The sequence below is a fragment of the Jaculus jaculus genome, chromosome 12, assembly GCF_020740685.1.
Source record: "Jaculus jaculus isolate mJacJac1 chromosome 12, mJacJac1.mat.Y.cur, whole genome shotgun sequence".
NCBI lineage: Eukaryota > Metazoa > Chordata > Mammalia > Rodentia > Dipodidae > Jaculus > Jaculus jaculus.
The window spans coordinates 94,184,599-94,205,484 of NC_059113.1; the positions used below are offsets into that span (position 1 = coordinate 94,184,599).

The following is a 20,886-nucleotide window of genomic DNA, read 5'->3' on the forward strand; positions in this document are numbered from 1 at the left end:
AGAGAGTGGATGAGAGAAAGAGGCAAACAGAAAGACAGAATGGGTGCACCAGGGCCTCTAGCCACTCCAGAAGCATGCACCAACTTGAGCATCTAGCTTTATGTGGGTGTTGGGGAATCAAACTCGGGTCCTTAGGCTTAGTAGGCAAGCACCTTAACTGCTGAACTATCTCTTCAGCCCTAAACAATTTTTTTTTTAATTTTTTTTTTGGTTCATTTTTTATTTATTTATTTGAGAGCGACAGACATAGAGAGAAAGACAGATAGAGGGAGAGAGAGAGAATGGGCGCGCCAGGGCTTCCAGCCTCTGCAAACGAACTCCAGACGCGTGCGCCCCCTTGTGCATCTGGCTAACGTGGGACCTGGGGAACCGAGCCTCGAACCGGGGTCCTTAGGCTTCACAGGCAAGCGCTTAACCGCTAAGCCATCTCTCCAGCCCTTTCTTTTTAAATTTTTTTTTGTTCATTTATTTATTTATTTATTTATTTGAGAGCGACAGACATAGAGAGAAAGACAGATAGAGGGAGAGAGAGAGAATGGGTATTTACATTTAAGAGTCTATCTCCCCACTATGTTCCAGGTGCTCTACGGGAGGAGGTGGGTATATGGGGAAAAAACCCTCATCACATAGAAAAGCATGACACAAATCTCTCTGTGTTTCCTCATTTGTTCTTGCTTTTAAAAGTCATCTCTTGGTCGGTAGACACAGGAGAGTTCAGTGGCTTGCTCGCTCGCTCAGAGGTGCCCACGGGCTGCGTTCCATCCGTACCTCGGTTCTCCCTGGAAAGGGAGGGAGGCTTCGTGGATCGGGAGCGAGCCTCCGCCGCGGCAGTCAGCTCCAAGTCGCTAGGACTTCTCTCAAACTTGTGTGCTGATGAGATTCAGATGTTGGCCTCAGCTCCTAGGCTGAACTCAGCAGATTGACTCATGAAAACTAATGGATTGAGACAAAGGAAAGGATCTGGCAGAAAGCAACATCTATGATCCTGGGCTTGGTAGCAAGGAAGAGGACAAGTAGTGGAATTCCTGCAATCTGAAAACCAGCCTGAAAGGTGACATAGAAGCTGAACGATGGGTGACAGAGAGAGAGGTATAACATTCCAGCCCCTCAATCTAGAAACGTTAGTAATAACCAACAGCAGGGCTGGAGAGATGGTTTAGCGGTTAAGTGCTTGCCTGTGAAGCCTAAGGAACCCGGTTCGAGGCTCGGTTCCCCAGGTCCCACGTTAGCCAGATGCACAAGGGGGCGCACACGTCTGGAGTTCGTTTGCAGAGGCTGGAAGCCCTGGCACGCCCACTCTCTCTCTCCCCCTCTATCTGTCTTTCTCTCTGTGTCTGTCGCTCTCAAATAAATAAATTAAAAAAAAAAAAAAGAACCAACAGCAGCTTACTAGACAGAAGACTAAGGATCAGAATTCCCAGATGAAGATTGTTCACAAGAAAAAAGAACGAGGACATAGTTACGACTCATCAACAGCTGCATGGCAGGCCATGCAAAATGGTGGGAAGAACAATTTTTCTGGTAATCCAAATTGGAACTCTAGTCTATCAAGTCCCAGTTTGCTTTTTAAATCTCAAGCTAACCAGAACTATGCTGGAGCCAAGTTTATTAAGCCACCATCACCAAGTGTTCTTCCCAAGCCACCAAGCCACTGGGTTCCAGTTTCATTTAATCCTTCAGATAAGGTAATAATGACATTTCAACTTAAAACCTTACTTAAAGTACAAGTTTAAGATGAAGTACTAATATTTAAATTTAGCACTGTTTACATAGTCATGAATTGGTCTGAACCAAATTGACTTAAGGAGGTAAAACTTGTAATTTACAAGTATAATCAAGACTATCATTTATGTGCTGTTTGCATGGTGACATATCAGTGCAATTTAAATAATTGTACTTGATACAAGTGAACCATTCAGGTTGATTTGGGAAATAGCTGACTTTTAAAATTGTCTATTGTGGAGACAGTAGCTTACAGTCAGTCAGGTTATAGCTGAAATATACAGGGACTGAAAAATGTAGACATTAGGAAATTAAATGTCCTAAAGGCACCTAACTGCCAAAAGAAAATGAATTTTTACTAAAGATCTCATTTTACTAAATTGTACTTACTAATTGGTGTATGTGTGAAGGTCAGTCGGGGCTTGCTAGAACAGTCTATCTCCAAGTGGCCCTGTTTTTTGGATCTCACTATAGCCCAGGCTGGCCCTGAACTCAGTGATCCTACCTCAGCCTCCCAAGTGCTCTGGGATTAAAGGTATGTGCCACCATGCCTGGCTTTGTCTGTTTCTTAAGTATAGTGGATAAGCATCTGCCTGCAGACGGACTAATTTTTTTTAAACTGATTTAAGTACCTAGAGAAGAAAGAGCCATGTAAATACATGTAATAAGCTTGTAACATATGTAAAGTTTTCTTTCATCCTACAAAGACTATTTTAGTATGAATTTGCTGGATGTATGACCATGGACTTTTTTCTACGAGGGCCTAATTTTAAAAGGTCCCCAGTTATTTTAAAGAAGCTTACCCTCATGCTAAAGTGCCAGTGTATGTACAATTGATTTGATTTTAAGCTACATATCAAAGTAAAGCCTAATATTAAGCTTATATTAAAAGATCTAAGCTGCTAAGACATTTCCTATTTTTGAGATTTAAAATTTAGTGCAGGATCTCCACTCTAGTCCCCAGTCTTTAAACCCAAAGATTCATTTTTGTTTCAATCCTGATGAGACAGTGCTTAGTTCCAGTGGCTCTGATGCTTTTGGTGATTAAGTGCAATTTAGGGAGACTAAGGCAAAAGGTGTAACCTCAACCCAAAGGGTGAAAATACTAATAGCTGTTAATGCTACTAATTTGATACCCATATTTTGCTGTTCACAAGGAAAATTAGCTAAGTTATAATTTTCCAAATTCTGATGCAATGTGGAAATCTTATTAAGCAGGGCAAAAGTAGATTAAAGAAATCAAGGGAGACTTCCAAGAGTGGGAGGAGGCCTCAAGAGAAAGGACGGGGCTACTTAATGCATACGATGTGAGTTTGAACCGTGAAATTAAAAAAATAAATTAATTAATTAAAAAAAATAAAAAAGTCATCTCTTGGGCTGGAGAAATGGCTTAGCAGTTAAGGTGCTTTCCTACAAGGCCTAAGGACCCATGTTCAACCTTCCGGGTCCCACGTAAGCCAGACACACAAGGTGACATAAGAGCTCAAGGTCACTCATGCACCTGGAGTCTAGAGTTTGATTGCAGTAGCTGGAGCCCCGGCAAGCCACTTCTCTGTCTGTCTCTTTCTCTCTCTCACTCACTCTCTCATCATAAAAGAAATTACAAAATAAAAAGTCATCTCTCATAGGGGGTTTATGCTTTATATCCTGACATTCCCCATTTGCTGCTGTCTGGTGCAAGGAGGAAAAGGCAGCACATACCACTGCAGGAGTGAGCAGAAGCACTTTCCAGTGATACTGCTCCAATTCCCAGAAGAACGCACTCGAGACTCCTCAGGACATGGTTGTGTAGCAGACAGGATATGAGGCAAGTCTGCTATGCAATGGGTCCTCAGAATAGCACTGAGTTCAAAAGCCAAAGGGCACATGGTAATGGGCCATGCTGGGACCCCATGGCATGCAGGATTTGGACCCTCAGAGATAAGCAGGCAAGCTGGGGTAGACAAACCAATTCCAGTGTACCAGGAAGGCTGAAGGTCATAACAATGAGCTGAGGTAGACAGACCAACTCCAGTGTACCAGGAAGACTGAAGATCCTAACAATGAGCTCAGGTAGACAGACCAATTCCAGTGTACCAGGAATGCTGAAGATCATAACAATGAGCTGGGGTAGACAGACCAATTCCAGTGTACCAGAAAGACTGAAGATCATAACAATGAGCTCAGGTAGACAGACCAATTCCAGTGTACCAGGAAGGCTGAAGATCATAACAATGAGCTGAGGTAGACAGACCAATTCCAGTGTACCAGGAAGGCTGAAGATCATAACAATGAGCTGAGGCAGACAGACCAATTCCAGTGTACCAGGAAGACTGAAGATCGTAACAATGAGCTGAGGCAGACAGACCAATTCCTATGTACCAGGAAGGCTGAAGATCATAACAATGAGCTGAGGCAGACAGACCAATTCCAGTGTACCAGGAAGGCTGAAGATCATAACAATGAGCTGAGGCAGACAGACCAATTTCAGTGTACCAGGAAGGCTGAAGATCATAACAATGAGCTGAGGTAGACAGACCAATTCCAGTGTACCAGGAAGGCTGAAGATCATAACAATGAGCTGGGGTAAACAGACCAATTCCAGTGTACCAGGAAGGCTGAAGATCATAACAATGAGCTGAGGCAGACAGACCAATTCCAGTGTACCAGGAAGGCTGAAGACCATAACAATGAGCTGAGGTAGACAGACCAATTCCAGTGTACCAGAAAGACTGAAGATCATAACAATGAGCTGAGGTAGACAGACCAATTCCAGTGTACCAGGAAGGCTGAAGATCATAACAATGAGCTCGGGCAGACAGACCAATTCCAGTGTACCAGGAAGGCTGAAGACCATAACAATGAGCTGAGGTAGACAGACCAATTCCAGTGTACCAGAAAGACTGAAGATCATAACAATGAGCTGAGGTAGACAGACCAATTCCAGTGTACCAGGAAGGCTGAAGATCATAACAATGAGCTCGGGCAGACAGACCAATTCCAGTGTACCAGGAAGACTGAAGATCGTAACAATGAGCTGAGGTAGACAGACCAATTCCAGTGTACCAGGAAGGCTGAAGATCATAACAATGAGCTCGGGCAGACAGACCAATTCCAGTGTACCAGGAATGCTGAAGGTCCTACCAATGGCTGTTGTTTTGGCATCAAAGATGTGGTGTTGTCCTCCCCGGAGACCCAGCTGAAACCATAGAGGAATTGGGGAAATGAGCAAGAGTCTGCTTTCTTGGTGAACCTGGTACCCACACCAGGGTGAAGTAGACAGACACAGAGAACACTCAACTCCTACCAAACCAGAGATCCAGAGACACAGAAGCTCCCAAGACCTCACCACTGAAGCAGACCTAAAACGAACCCAACACGGCTCAGGCAAATTCGTGGAAGACGGGGTGGAAAGATTGTTAGAGCCACAGCTTGGGACATTAGGCACAGAGACATTGCCTCTTCCCCATAACTGATGGCTACCCCCACAATGCATGACCCACATTCCCCAATGAGGAGGGTCCCTGTGGAGGGGGGAGGGCAGGAAGGAGGCTAATGACGGTAACAACATGGCTGTATACACACTGTGTACATAACTAATAATAAAACAATTTTTTAAAAAAGATGTGGTGGTGTCAAAGCCACAGTGGTGGGGAGTGGCACCAACGTGCTGTAACCAGAGAAAGTGTGTGGCCAAGAGCAGGTGTGTGAAGAACAAGATTCTCTACAAGGGCACGAACAATAGCTCAGAACTTCACAGGAGGACCCCTGCCTGGTGAGAGCCTCTTGGAAAACGTCTGGGATCTTGGAGGCACTTATGTAGCAGATTTCTGCATCCGTTCTCTTGCCAGTCTTCATGGTTTCAACCTCACTCTGCATGTATCCAAGCAGATAATCCCTTGTTTTAAGTAATACACCTTAAAATGTAATCCAGAATTTTCTTCTCCTAGTCTTCTGAGTCCACTGTCGTCTAACCACTGACGATGCAGGTCTCTGGGGAGGACTTGGGCAGGAAGATGTCTGTGAGAACCTGGGTAGCTTTGGGTGCTCAAAGGCAACCCAAGGAAGAGGTGTGCTTGTCTCTGTCACTGTCAGGAAAGTGTAAGAGAAAAGCAGAAGAGAACACCGGACTTGATCTCTACAGACAAGAGTGTTTATTGAGAGGAACAGTGAGGAACAGCAGCCTTCCCTCGGGATGAAGGCTGCAGCCCTGAGCCAGGCTGGGGCTCAAATTTATAAGGAAGATCCTAAGAAAAACAGACTGAACCAGGTGTAGTAGACAAGGAACTTGTAGCTGTTTGTGTCCTTGTTCAGAATAGGCTTCTTCAGCCAGGAATGTCTGAGGGAGGGTACCCAGATGGTCCCTGGTCCTTCAAGGCCCTCTGGACTAAGGGGAGTACATCAATCAGGGAAGGTGTCAAACTTAATGAGGCTGAATGTTTCTGTTGCTTCTTTATTGCCTGTGGGCTTTAGGGATCGTTATTAACTCTTTAGTTCCCTTTAGTTTTCAAGGAAGGCTCTTAACCCTCCAGTCAGCCTTGTAGGTGTGGGCTATTTCTGGCACCAGTGGGTCATCGGGGTTGGGGTGACACAGCAGAGAACAGATGGACAAAGACACTTTGGATGCTGCAGTCAGTGCTGGAGACCACAGCGACCACAGGATGTCCAGGCAGATGCTGCTCTTGCTGTTGATATTGCGATGATAGATTTGGTAGTGAAAGCAACGGTGACCTGTAAAGGCCCCTTCGTCACAATCTGTCCTTTGTTCAAACATCAGGAGAGTCGAGGGTAGCCTCACCTTTGGGAGTTGAAAGGATAATCTGTAGGAAAGTGGATGGTCAGGGAAAAAAATGAAAGCCCTCCTTGGTAAGGACAGTCATTCCGGCCCATGATGGTGGCCTGCCAAGTGGGACACGTTATCACCCGCAGGTCCTGCTGAACGCTGGGCAGGAGGATCCCTCTGCAAGTCACTCAATTCCTTTCGTTGCAGGCAGTTTCCACATTGCCACATTGCTGGAATGAACACCCAAACCAGACACAGCTCATAGAGGGAAGGTGTTTATTTCAAACTTAGACATCCAGGGGGAGGTTCCATCAGAGGTGGAGGAAGATGGCAAACTGTATTCAGTCCAACTTCAATGGTCCCCATAGTCTTTTACCAGCTTTAAGATTGTTTCAAAAGTTTCAAGTCTCAGCTGAGATTAAAGACATTCTCTTAACTGTGAGTCCTTCTGAGTCTGCTTTAACGCCATCCTTCCTGCCGCATGGGACCCGGAGCCTAGACTTGGCTGCCTGAGGTGGCCTGCTGCAGACTCGGCACCCTTGGTAGGCTTACGTATATATTTTTTAATTATTTATTTATTTTACTACTGTGGGTGGGGGGGAGAATGGGTGTACCAGGGCCTCTAACCATTGCAAACAAACTCTAGTTACATGTGCTACCATGTGCATCTGGCTTACATGGGTACTGAGGAATTGAACCTGGGTCTTTAGACTTTGCAGACAAGCACCTTAACTGCCAAGCCACTTCTCTAGCCCTCCCGAAACAAGTTTTGAGCCGAGAAAAGAGTTGAAATTATTTGACTTTTGAAATATAATATGAAGTTATTTTTTAAGCAAAGCTAAAAAGTAGCTCATTATAACAGTTACCAAAATTATAGTCTGTTTAAATTTACTGAGAAATCTGTCGAGAATGTTTAAGAATTTTTTAAACTATTTTATTTACTTTTATTTATTTTGAGTGAGAGAGAGAAAAAGAGGCAGATCGAGAAAATGAGTGCCCCAGAGCCTCTAACCATTGCAAACAAATTCCAGACACATATACCACCATGTGCATCTGGCTTACGTGGGTACTGGGGATTGAACCTGGGTCCTTAGGTTTCGCAGGCAAGTCCCTTAACCACTAAGCCATCTCTTCAGTCCAAGAGTTTTTTCTTTTAACTTTATTTATTTATTTGCAATCAAAAAGAAAGACAGAGAGAGAGAAAGAATGGGCACGCCAGGGCCTCTAGCCACTGCAAACGAACTCCAGATGCATGTGCCCTTTGTGCATCTGGCTTACATGGGTCCTGAGGAACCGAACCTGGGTCCTTTGGCTTCACAGGCAAATGCCTTAACCTCTAAGCCATTTATTAATCTGAGAGGAGAGAGAGAGAGTGAGTATGGGCACACCAGGCCTCTTGTCGCTGTAAATGAGCTCCCAGAACAGGCGCCACTTTGTGCATCTGGCTTTATTTGGGTATTAGGACTCAAACCCTAGCTAGAAGGCTTTGCAAGTAGCACCTTTAATCACTGAGCAATCCCTCCAGTTGTTCAAGAATTTTAAAATATATTTTAGGGCTGGAGAGATGGCTTAGCGTTAAGGTGCTTGCCTGCAAAGCCAAAGGACCCAGGTTCAAATCCCCAGGACTCATGTAAGCCAGATGCACAAGGTGGTACATGCGTCTAGAGTTTATTCCCAGTGGCTGGAGGACCTGGCATGCCCATTCTCTCTCTCTCTCTCTCTCTCTCTCTCTCTCTCATTCAAATAAATAAACAAAATGTTTTTTAATTTAAAATATTGTATTTGTTAATTTGAATGAGAGAGAAAGAAGCAGAGAGAGAGAGAGAGAGAGGGCACAATAGGGACTCTAGCCACTGCAAGTGAACTCCAGATGCATGGGCCACCTTGTGCATCTGGTTTATGTAGGTGCTGGGGAATCAAACTTGGGTCCTTAGGTTTTGCAAGCAAGTGCCTTAACTGTTGAGCCGTGTTTAAGAATTTTTAAAGTGTGAGCCAGGCTTCTAATGACCATGTCAGCAGGGACATGTTACCAATGCTGCCACCTGTGGCCTGAGGAGTTCCCTCCATAGAGAATCTTCTACTCAGGTAACTTGAGTAATCTATGGATACACATATGATTTTGTGGCATTTGAAGTTACAGTTGCTCAAAGGATACAACTTACAATAAGGCTTAATGATAAAACAACATTTAAAAATTAAGTATATGGGGCTGGAGAGATGGCTTAGCGGTTAAGCGCTTGCCTGTGAAGCCTAAGGACCCCGGTTCGAGGCTCGGTTCCCCAGGTCCCACGTTAGCCAGATGCACAAGGGGGCGCATGCATCTGGAGTTCGTTTGCAGAGGCTGGAAGCCCTGGCGCGCCCATTCTCTCTCTATATCTGTCTTTCTCTCTGTGTCTGTCGCTCTCAAATAAATAAAAAATTTTTAAAAAAAAAAAAAGAAAGTTTAAAAAAAAAATTAAGTATAAATTCAGCAAGGGCACCTACCTGTAATCCCAATACTCAGGAAGCTGAGGCAGGATGATCGCTGTGAATTAGAGGACAGAAGGACTATGTAGAGACCTTGTCTCAAAAATAAACAACAAGCCAGGCATGATGGCGCTTGCCTTTAATCCCAGCACTCAGGAAGCAGAGGTAGGAGGATCTCCGAGAGTTCAAGGCCACCCTGAGACTACATAGTGAATTCCAGGTCAGCCTGGACTAGAGTGAGATCCTATCTTGAAAAACCAAAACAAACAAACAAACAAACAAACAAACAAACAAACAACAGGGGGCTGGAGGAATGGCTTAGCGGTTAAGGCATTTGCCTGCAAAGCCAAAGGACCCAGGTTCAATTCCCCAGGACCCACATTAGCCAGATGCACAAGGGGGCGCACACATCTGGAGTTCGTTTGCAGTGGCTGGAGGTCCTGGTGTGCCCATTCCTCTCTCTCTTTCTCTCTCTGTCTACCTGTCTATTTCTCTCCCTCTCTCTCTCTCTCTCTCTCTCTCTCTCTCTCTCAAATAAATAAAGAAAACTGAAATATTAAAGCAACAACAAAACAAAACTAGCAAACAAGAACAAAAATGTGAGATGATTTATCTATTTCTCTTAAAGAACTTCCTTGTGAAAGTGAAATTGCAAAGTGGTTTACAAGGGCCAGGTTTCTGGATGAGAGAGAAATGCCAGTAAGCTTAAACTCAAAGGTCACACATGGTTCACTTGCCGTTTTAACACTTGTTTGAGATCTGGCTCAGTAAGACAAGTATTGTGACCAGTTAGGTGATATTCACAATTCTTTTTCCTTTTTTTTTTTTTTCCAGCCCCTGTTCTTCTTCTTCTTTTTAATTAAGTGGAAACTTTGTATGGATACATCATGCGCTGGCATTGTCATTTCTCTCCCTTCTGCCCCCACTCCACTGAGGGCCCTCTTCAGGGGGATTGTTGGTACTTTTCCAGTTTTACCAAAATTCTTGTACTCTCAAGCCAACCAGAAACACAAATCATATCCCAGGGTGAGAGGATTCTTCTACCCACGCCCCTAGCATTTTCCCTGTCTCTCCATCCTGCTTTAGCCTGACTTGATGCTTATCTCTGAGTACCTGAAAAAATCACCGTGGTTCAGTCACCGTGAGTGTGGAGGTCAGGTGGTCAGTGGAATTTACGTGGAGGGCCTCTGCTTAGATTCTCATCCTCTGGGTAGCTGGAGCAGACAAACTTGGCAACTGCGAAATCCTCATGTGGAACTTACCAAGCACGGTGGTGTTGCTCATCCATTAAGGCGTTGGATCACATACATGGAGACCATACTCAGAGAGATAGAATCTATGATGAAAGAAGCTACAGAAACGTCCTCCAGCGAGGCTACAGCCATGGCTGGGATCCCACTCCAACAACAGCAAAGATAATGCTAAGCCTGTGCCGGTTCTGAGATGACGGGCCAGTTACTTAGTAACGGATAGACAACACTGAAAGCTTCTATGATGGAATAAATTAGACATCTATTTAAGCTATGAATTTGTCCTGATACCTGCAATGAATCTCACACCACTATTTATCATCTCCTAGATGGCCTCATAATAGCAGGGTATTTCACACAATATATTACATCTGGAAACAATTCATTGCAAAAAAAAAAGAAAAAGAAAAAAGAAAAGAAAGAAAGAAAAGAAGAAGCAAGTGTTCAAAGTCATGGAATCACTAATCTTACTACATAAATCAGCAGTCAAAAGCAAGTAAAGCCAAGTGTGATGGTGCACACCTCTTATCCCAGTGCTCAGCAGGCAGAGGTAGGAGGATTGCTGTGAGTTCAAGTTCAGGCCGAGACTACATAGAATTCCAGGTCAACCTGGCCTAGAGCGAAAATTTGTCTCAGTTGTTTTTTTTGTTTGTTTGTTTGTTTGTTTTTTTAAAGAGCTGGAGAGATTTCTTAGTGGTTAAGGCACTTGCCTGCAAAACTAAGGTTCAATTCCCCAGGACCCACATAAGCCAGATGCACATGGTAGCTCATACATCTGGAGTTTGTTTACAACAGCTGAAGGCCCTGGAATGCCCATTCTCTCTTTTTCTCTATCTGCCTCTTTCTCTCTCTCTCTCTCTCTCTCTCTCTCTCTCTCTCTCCCTCTAACAATGAAGTTCTAAAAAACATTTTTTTAAAAAAGGTAAAGAAGGTAAACAAACAGAATAGAAGAACAGTTTACTGAGAACTCAGTTATGGCATCAGCTTCTGGATTGTACCACACAGTAGGTGTCTGACCCATCTTTTAAAGATGTGTGGGTGAAGGCTGGAGGGATGGCTTAGCAGTCAAGGCGTTTGCCTGCAAAGCCAAAGTACCCAGGTTCGATTCCCTAGGACCCACGTTAGCCAGATGCACAAGGGGGCGCACACATCTGGAGTTTGTTTGCAGTGGCTGGAGGCCCTGGTGCGCCCATTCTCTAACTTTCTCTCTCTCTCTCTACTCTGTCAAATAAAAATAAAAGATGTGTGGGTGTAGTTTCTCCCATGGCCATTAAACATGTGGGCTGGTTTGATTGTAAAAGTCCCCCAGCCTCAGGTACTTTTGGTTAAAAGTAAGCTTCCTGTTTAAGTTTCTAGTAGGCAGTCAGCTGAGGGCGGATCTTGAGTCCAGCCGGACATGGTGAGCTCAGAGGCAGTTCAGGCTTGCTGGTGCTGGCTGCTCTCTGTGCTGTGGGCGTGTGATGAAGCGAGCCAGCCTTCTTCCCCTTGAACCTGTAAGACTGAAATGAATCTTCTCCTCCCATGAGCTGCTTCTGGTTGGGGGTTTGTCCCAGCAATGAGTAGGTAACTGCAACACATGGGGTAGCCCAGTTGTAACCTTCCTGGCTAGGGCAAAGATATTCTAAAAAGAATCACTGGTGGTATTCATGGCCTCACAGTGGCTGGCACTGCCTACATAATACCTATACAATAGGAGGAAAAAAACTGGTGACATCCAAGTTGGAGAGAGACTAGCTGGGAAGAAGAAGGAATACAGTGGAGGAAGGACTCAGGAGGGAGAAAGGGAGGGAATCAAGCCCATGTTACATGGTTTATATGTACAGAGGCTATCAATAAAACATTGGGGGAAAAAAAGCCAGGCCTGGTGGCACATGCCTTTAATCCCATCACATGGGAGACAGAGAATCACTGTGAGTTCAAGGCCAGCCTGAGACTACACAATGAAATCTAAGTCAGCCTGGGCTAGAGTGAGACCCTACCTCGAAAAACCAAACCAAACAAACAAACCAAAGTTTAGGGCTGAAGAGATGGCTTAGCAGTTAAGGAACTTGCCTGTGAAGCCTAAGGACCCAGGTTCAATTCTCCAGGTCCCACATAAGCCAGATGCACAAGGTGGCATGCACATCTGGAGTTCATTTTCAGTAGCTAGAGGTCCTGGTGCTCCCATTCTCTCTCTCTCTCTCTCTCTCTCTCTCTCTCTCTCTCTCTGTCCTTCCTCTGTCTCAAATAAATAAATAAATAAATAAATAAATCAGAAAAAATGTTTAAAAGAACAAGATGAAGTACTAATGTTTAAATACAAATGAGAGACACACACACACAGAGAGAGAGAGAGAGAGAGAGAGAGAGAGAGAGAGAGAGAGTCAACCTCAGAAAACAAAACAAAAAAATGTCTTTTTTCTAAATGTAAATATACCTAGCTTGCAAATGGGCAGATTTTCATCTCTGGACCCCATTGACTGGAAGACAATATTTTTTAATATTGTTGAAGCAATTTTTATTATTTCTTTTTAAAATTTATTTTACAGGGCTGGAGAGATGGCTTAGTGGTTAAGGCACTTGCCTGTAGAGCCAAAGGACCCAGGTTTGATCCCCCAGGCCAGATGCATAAGGTGGCACATTTGTCTGGAGTTCATTTACAGTGGCTGGATGCCTGGAGTGCCCATTCTCTCTCTCTCTCCCTTTCTCTGCCTTTCTCTCAAACAAATAAATAAAACATTTTTTAAATAAAATATTTTAAATTTATGTTTACAAAGGTTATATTTCATATCCCCTCTCTCCTATGCTACTTACTGAGAGCTCTCCTCAGTGGGGTTATTGGTATCGCTGTGGGGTTAGGGTAATTAAGGCCTCAGACAGTCTGGGGAGTGGTGCTTGCCTTAGGATAACCTGACCACCCTGTGGCTCTTCTGGTATTTCTGCCCTCTCTTCCACAGTGATCTCTGAGCCTTGGTGGGCCTGTTAGCAGTCTAACTTAGTGTTGAGCTCTCTGTAGCCTCTTTTGTTTAACCACGGTGTCTGTTGTTAAAGCACTTTTTTATAAATTGCCAAAGATGGCTTGTTAAATTTTAATCTCCTCCTACCCAAATAAGGCTATTTACCAAATTTTATGTTTTTTAAAGCCCTAAATATGTTTCTTTCAGTCATTTTAGGACTTTTTTCTTCAAATTTCCATATTAGGGGCTGACAGAGATTGTTCAGTGGTTAAAGGTGCTTGCTTGCAAAGCTTGTTTACCCCGGTTCAATTCCCAGTACCCATGTAAAGCTGGATGCACAAAGTGGTACATGCATCTGGCATTCATTTGTAGCAGCAAGAGGCCCAGATGTATTCTCTCTTTCTCTCTCTCTCTCTCTCCCTCTCCAAATAAATAAAAAGAGTTAAAAATAAATAAATTTCCTGGGCTGGAGAGATTGCTTAGTGGTTAAGGCTCTTGTCTACAAAGCCAAAGGACCCAGGTTCCATTCCCCAGGACCCACATAAACCAGATGCACAAGGTGGTGCATGTGTCAGGAGTTCATTTGCAGCTGCCGGAGGCCCTGGAATACCCATTCTCTCTCTCTCTCTCTCTCTCTCACACACACACACACACACAAATAAAATAAAAATAAAAGTCAATAAATAAATTTCCATTTTGAAGCACTTGGGAGTTGGAGGCAGTAGGTCAGGAGTTCGAGGCCAACCTTGGCTGCATAGAAATGGATCCTGTTTAAAAATAATAGTAATTATAATTACAAATCACAAGTAATCCAGATATCACTAATTATTTATGTTTTGCTAACCAGCCTTGTTTGGTACTAGTCACTTAATGTTTTTCAGATATATTCACCTTTTGAAAACAAAAATTGAGTCTTGTCAGTGCTCAGTGAAATATGAGCTTCACAAGACTTGAGTCCAGTGACCCTAAAAATGTTGTCATTTGCACATGGCGCAAAACGAACAGTTTCATATCTGGCTCCAGATACCATGCCACCAAAGAAGACTGGGAGATTTTTCTCTGCTGGTTAATTCCTCTCTTGTTGAAGGTTCCTACTTTAATCACAAATTGTGTTTAATAACTTGTGATTTTGACCAGATGGTTTCAAGATTACACCACCTTGGAATGCAAGAATGCTGCCAACATATCTGGCTTCTTCAATCCAAAACATTTTTTTACTGATCAGATGCGATAACCAGCCATCAAATATCACGCACACATTTACCCTTACTTATCCAATTTTAGTGTGTCAGTGTTCAGCCAAGGGTCTTCGTGAAGAACTCGAGCAAAGATCAACAGTATGGGGCTGGAGAGATGCTCTGTGGTTAAAGGTGCTTGTCTGCAAAGCCTCAGCCTGGGTTCAGTTCCTCAGTCCCCATGTAAAGCCAGATACACAAAGTGGCACATGTGTCTGGAGTTTGTTTGCCATGGCTAGAGGCCCTGGCATGCCCATTCATATTCTCTCTCTCTCTCTCTCTCTCCCTCCCTCTCTCTCTCTCTCTCTCTCTCTCTCCCCTCACAAATAAAAGAATAAAATAAAATACAAAGCAGTATGGCAGTGGTTAAACACAAATTTTTTAATTATTTATTTATTTATTTGAGAGTGACAGACAGAAAAAGAGGCAGAGAGAGAGAGAGAGAGAGAGAGAGAGAACGAGCGTGCCAGGGCCTCCAGCCACTGCAAACGAACTCCAGACACGTGCGCCCCCTTGTGCATCTGGCTAACGTGGGTCCTGGGGAATCGAGCCTTGAACCGGGGTCCTTAGGCTTCACAGGCAAGCGCTTAACCGCTAAGCCATCTCTCCAGCCCACTTTTTGCATCTTACTTTATGTGAGTGCTGGGAAATTGAGCCTAAGACAGCAGGCTTTGCAAGCAAGTCCCTCCAACTGCTGAGCCACATTCTCAGACCCTGGGTGTGGTAGTTTGAATGGATGCCCCCCAATAGATTCAGGAGTTTATTAAAGCTTTAGATCTCCAGCCACCTGGCTGGAGGAGGTATCACTGGGGGCTGATCCTAGGGTCCGCCTCTAAAATGTGTTTTGGGGACCGAACTGGAATTCCAGCCAAAGGTACACAGGGTGCCTGAGCTCTGCCTGGGCTGCCTGGCGTGGGCCTGCTTATGGTGCTGGTGGTGATTCTCTCTACGTGGATCTGTGAAAGGGGGCCAGCTTCTTCTACCATTATGGAACTTCCCCTGGATCTGTAGGCTTCAAACAAATCCCTTCCTCCCATAACCTGTGCCTGGTTTGGAAGTTCATTCCAACAACATAAAGCTGATTATGACACCTGGCTTTTTTTGTTTTGTTTTGTTTTGTTTTAGGATTTTTGAGGTAGGGTCTCACTCTACCCCAGGCTGACCTGGAATTCACTATGTAGTCTCAGGGTGGCCTCAAATTCACAGCGATCCTCCTACCTCTGCCTCCCGAGTGCTGAGACTAAAGGCGTGCACTACCATGCCCACTCCTGGCTACACCTGGCTTTTTATTATTATTATTTTTTCACACAGGGTCTCATGTAGCCCAGGCTGGCCTCAAACTTACTAAGTGGCTTAGACTTGCCTTGAAATTCTGACACTAATGCCTTCACCTCCCTAGTTGCTAGAACTGCAGGTATGCCTGATCACAAAAATACTTTACACAAGATGAAAGATGAAGATATTACTAAGTGTGGGCAGAACCAACAAAACTATGTTTCAAATTTTTTGCACATGTATGTGGTATGCATGCATATGTGCAAGTTTGAATGTGTGGGAGTGTACACGGACATGTGTGCATGTGGAGGCCAGAGGGGGATGTCAAGGTTTTCCTCAATCTCTCTCCTTTATATTTTCTTTTTTTAAAAAATTACTTTTAGTTTATATTTATTTATTTGAGAGCGACAGACAGAGAAAAAGGCAGCGAGCGAGAGAGAATGGGTGCACCAAGGCCTCCAGCCACTGCAAATGAACTCCAGATGTATGCGGCCCCTTGTGCATCTTGGCTTACGTGGGTCCTGGCGAATCGAGCCTTGAACCGGGGTCCTTAGGCTTCACAGGCAAGGGCTTAATCGCTAAGCCCTGTCTCCAGTCCCGCTTTGTATTTTGTGAGGCAGTCTCACCCTTGAGCCAAAAGCTCACCAGTGAAGCCAGTTTGCACCAGGGATCCCGTTTCTGCTTCCCACACACTGGGGTTACAGAGGGCTGCCACATCCAGCCCATGTTTACACGGGCGCTGGGGGCCTGAACTCCTGACTTCATGCTCATGTGACAGGCACTTTATCTACTGAACCAGCTCCCCGATAAAACTTTCCCTGTACATCTTGTTGTGAATGTGCTGTTATGTCATCATGTAGACATATTTGTGTCTTTTCACAATGTCAAAGCATATTGACTAGCAAGAAATTCACAAGCTACCTTGATTGGTTGGCTGCAATTGACCAAGTAATCTACTAGGTACAGTTGTGCACACCTTTAATCCCAGCACTCAGGAGCCTGAGGTAGGAGGAATGACGTGCATTCAAGGCCACCCTGAGACTACATAGTGAATTCTAGGTCAGTCTGAGTAAGAGCAAGACCCTACCTCGAAAACAAAAAAAAATGTAGAACTAACCAAGTAATCCTGGGGTTACCTTGACAGTGTGGCCATTAGTGGACAATCACAGTTTATTTCATTGCAATTTTAATTACTACTATTAACTCTCAGGTAATACATTACACTATATACACATACACACACATATTTATATATGTATGTCTATATTTACTGAGTGTTAGCTAGTGAGCTATATATATATATGTGTGTGTGTGTGTGTTTTTTTGGTTTTTTTTTGGGGGGGTTGTGTTTTTGTTTTTGTTTTTGAGGTAGGGTCTCACTCTAGCTCAGGCTGACCTGGAATTCACTCTGTAGTCTCAGGGTGGCCTCGAACTCATGGCAATCCTCCTGCCTCTGCCTCCCAAGTACTGGGATTAAAGGCATGCGCCACCATGCTCAGTATATATAAAACTAAAAAGTAACATATATTTTTTAATTTTATATTTAATTATATAATAATATATTACATTTTAGCTTTAATTACTGATAGATTGTTATGGAATGGGGACAAGAGAGGGTAAGTGGGGGAGTTCAAAGAGGCCTTACTGAAAGAGAGACAGCTGATACAGATACAATGAGCATCACTGCAGGTGGTGGGTAAAATATGAAGGCATGGAGCTGGGAGTGGTGGCGCATGCCTTTAATCCCAGCACTCGGGAGGCAGAGGTAGGAGGATCGCCGTGAGTTCGAGGCCACCCTGAGACTACATAGTGAATTCCAGGTCAGCCTGAGCCAGAGTGAGACCCTGCCTCGAAAACACCAAAAAAAAAAAAAAGATAAGAAGGTATAGAGCTCAAATGGAGAGCTATTGGAGCCACTCACATTCAGCCCGGCTGCTGGCTCAAGGCAAGCTGCCTTCACACTCAAAATGGAGCTTATTTCTTTAAATATTTTATCTTTATAAGTACCGCGCACTAACCTATTGTGCCACTGGAGCTCCTACTTTTATTTATTTAGTTAGTTGACAGAGAAAGAGAGAATGGGCACACCAAGGCCTCCAGCCGCTGCAAACGAACTCCAGACACATGTGCTACCTTGTGCGTCTGGCTTACATGGGTCCTGGGGAATTGAACCTGGGTCCTTTGGCTTTGCAGGCAAATGCTTAACCACTAAGGCATCTCTCCAGCCATCAAAATAGAGCTTTGAGCAAGAGCTGCTTGATAAGATGGAGTCCCTGGAGGCACACACAGCCTGAAAGTTACTGCTTCACACACTATGGAGTGACTGAGAGAAGGGTGGAAACCAGTAAAGCAGAGCCTGGTCTCCGGAGCATATTTATGTTATATTTTGTTTTATTTTATTTGTGTTTGACTAGTTAGCATATTTATTTATGGGACTCAAAATTCAGAAAGAGATACCACCATTGAAGATGCTCAACAGTGGATGCTGCAAGCCTTATAATTGACCAGCCAGCCCAAATGAGCCAATGGGTGCAATAGTGGCACATCTGTCATGGTGGAAACCAACTGCCCTCCAATTGGACTGGAGGCCCACTCCAAGAGAGGGAATACATCCCAGTTACTGAAAACTTAAAACAGGGGTAGTCATGTGCCCTAGGGGTGTAACATCTGCTGATGTCTGGAAAAATGTATATACTATGCTTATCAAACTGCCCAGTAAGCACTTCTCTTAATATTTATACCCTTATATTAACACTACTCTTTGGATTGTTTTTTCTATTTCCATGAAGAATGTCTTTGGAATTTTGATAGGGATTGCATTAAATGTGTAGATTGCTTATGTTAAGATTGCCATTTTCACAATATTGATTCTCCCAATCCAGGAACAAGGGATGTTTTTCCACTTTCTAGTGTCTTCTGCAATTTCTCACTTGAGAGTTTTAAAGTTCTCATTGTAGAGATTCTTTACTTCCTTCGTTAGGTTTATTCCAAGGTACTTTATTTATTTATTTATTTATTTATTTATTTATTTATTTATTTATTGATTGATGCAATTGTGAATGGGAGTGAGTCTCTGATTTCATCCTCTGTGTGTTTGCTGTTAGCATATTAAAGCTATTGATTTCTGTGTATTTATTTTGTATCCTGCTACATGGCTGTAGGTTTTTATCAGGTCTAACAGTTTGCTAGTAGAGTCTTTAGGGTCCTTTATGTATAGAATCATGTCATCTGCAAATAATGATAACTTGATCTCTTCCTTTCCAATTTGTATCCCTTTTATGTGTGACTCTTGCCTTATTGCTACGGCTAAGACTTCCAGAACTATATTAAATAAAAGTGGGGACAGTGAACACCCTTGTCTTGTTCCTGATTTGAGTGGAAAAGCTTCCAGTTGTTCCCCATTTAGTAATATGTTGGCTGTAGGCTTGTCATAAATAGCTTTTATTATATTGAGATATGTTCCTTCTATTCCCAGTCTCGGTAGGACTTTTTATCATGAAGGGATGTTGGATTTTGTCGAACGCTTTCTCTGTGGCTAATGAGATGATCATGTGATTTTTGTCCTTCAACCCATTTATAGAATGTATTACATTTATAGATTTGCATATATTGAACCATCCCTGCATCTCTGGGATAAAGCCTACTTGGTCAGGGTGAATGATCTTTTTGATATACTCTTGTATTCTGTTTGCCAATATTTTGTTGAGAATTTTTGCATCTATGTTCATGAGGGAGATTGGTCTGTAATTTTCTTTTTTTGTTCTATCTTTGTCTGGTTTTGGTATCAAGGTGATGCTGGCTTCATAGAAGGAATTTGGTAGGATTCCTTCTTTTTCTGTTTCCTGGAAAAGCTTAAGAAGCAATGGTGTTAGCTCTTTCTTGAAGGTCTGGTAAAATTCATCAGTGAATCCATCTGGACCTGAGCTTTTTTTAGTTATGAAATTATTGATAACTGTTCAGATCTCCATGCTTGTTATAGGTCTATTTAATTGATTAATCTCATCTCGATTTAATTTAGGTAGGTCATATAAATCACCATAGGATATTTTTTATGATCTTGGAAAATGTTAATAAAAATTGAGAAAAAAAATCAGAAATACTAGAAGTCTTATGGTGCAGTGTGTGTGTGTACAGAAGGACTTCCTCACAGCTCTGTGCAATGGTAATGCAGATCTACTCTACATGAGGCCAGCACTGTGGTGAGTCTATCCAAAGAGATGTTCTGCAACAGCCTATGCTCTTTGCTCTTACTGGACATGCTTTTTAAAAAATATCTTTATTTATTTATTTATTTATATGAGAGACAGAAAGAATGGGCACACCAGCGCCTCTAGCCACTGCAAACGAACTCCAGACACATATACCCCCTTGTGCATCTGGTTTACGTGGGTACAAGGTCCTTAGGCTTCATAGACAAATGCCTTAACCACTAAGCACTTGCCCCAGACCAGCTTTGTTTGTTTGTTTGTTTGTTTGTTTTCTGAGGCAGGGTATCACTAGCCCAGGAAGACCTGGAATTTATTATGTAGTCTCAGGATGGCCTCGAACTCAGGGCGATCCTCCTACTTCTGCTAACCAAGCGTTGGGATTAAAAGCATGCACCACTACACCTGGTTTGTTCATTTTTATTTATTTATTTTTTGGTGTTGGATAGACATACTATTTTGCTTCACAGTTTATCCTATATTATTCCATACCAATATGGCCACATGGTATCCCATACTGTTACTGTTTTCTTCTCTTTTCTGGGAAGAAAACAACCATAAGTTTATGGGAGAAAATGGTTTACTTAGCACGCAGTGTCTAATTGCAGTTTCATTATGACAGGGAAAGTTTGACAGCAGAGGCTGGGCCTCACATCTTGTCACCTCAGCTGGGAGGGCGCAGCAAGAGTGAGCTTGCTAGCGAGCACCCAGTAGGGCTGGACTAATCAACCTTAAGGTCTGTCCCCTGTGACGCACCCCCTTCAGGATGACTCTCCCTCCCAAAGGTGCTACAACTCTGCCAAATTTCCACCAGCTGGGGACCGAGTATTCAAAACACAGGAAGCTGTATGGGCTGGAGAGATGGCGTAGCGGTTAAGCGCTTGCCTGTGAAGCCTAAGGACCCCGGTTCGAGGCTCGGTTCCCCAGGTCCCACGTTAGCCAGATGCACAAGGGGGCACACGCGTCTGGAGTTCGTTTGCAGAGGCTGGAAGCCCTGGCGCGCCCATTCTCCCTCTCTCTATCTGTCTTTCTCTC

At 43.6% G+C, this 20,886-nt stretch overlaps 1 protein-coding gene across 1 annotated transcript in view; it reads left to right on the forward strand.

The window, feature by feature from the left end:
* The window catches only part of LOC123453614 (proline-rich nuclear receptor coactivator 2-like), a 6,283-nt gene extending 4,408 nt beyond the window's left edge, over positions 1–1,875 (forward strand). The window contains exons 2-3 of the mRNA XM_045130638.1: positions 1,082–1,126; positions 1,371–1,875. Coding sequence (XP_044986573.1) covers positions 1,082–1,126; positions 1,371–1,733 — 408 coding nt within the window. The 3' untranslated portion in view covers positions 1,734–1,875. The remainder of the gene's footprint in view (positions 1–1,081; positions 1,127–1,370) is intronic.
* Positions 1,876–20,886: the final 19,011 nt, after the last annotated feature.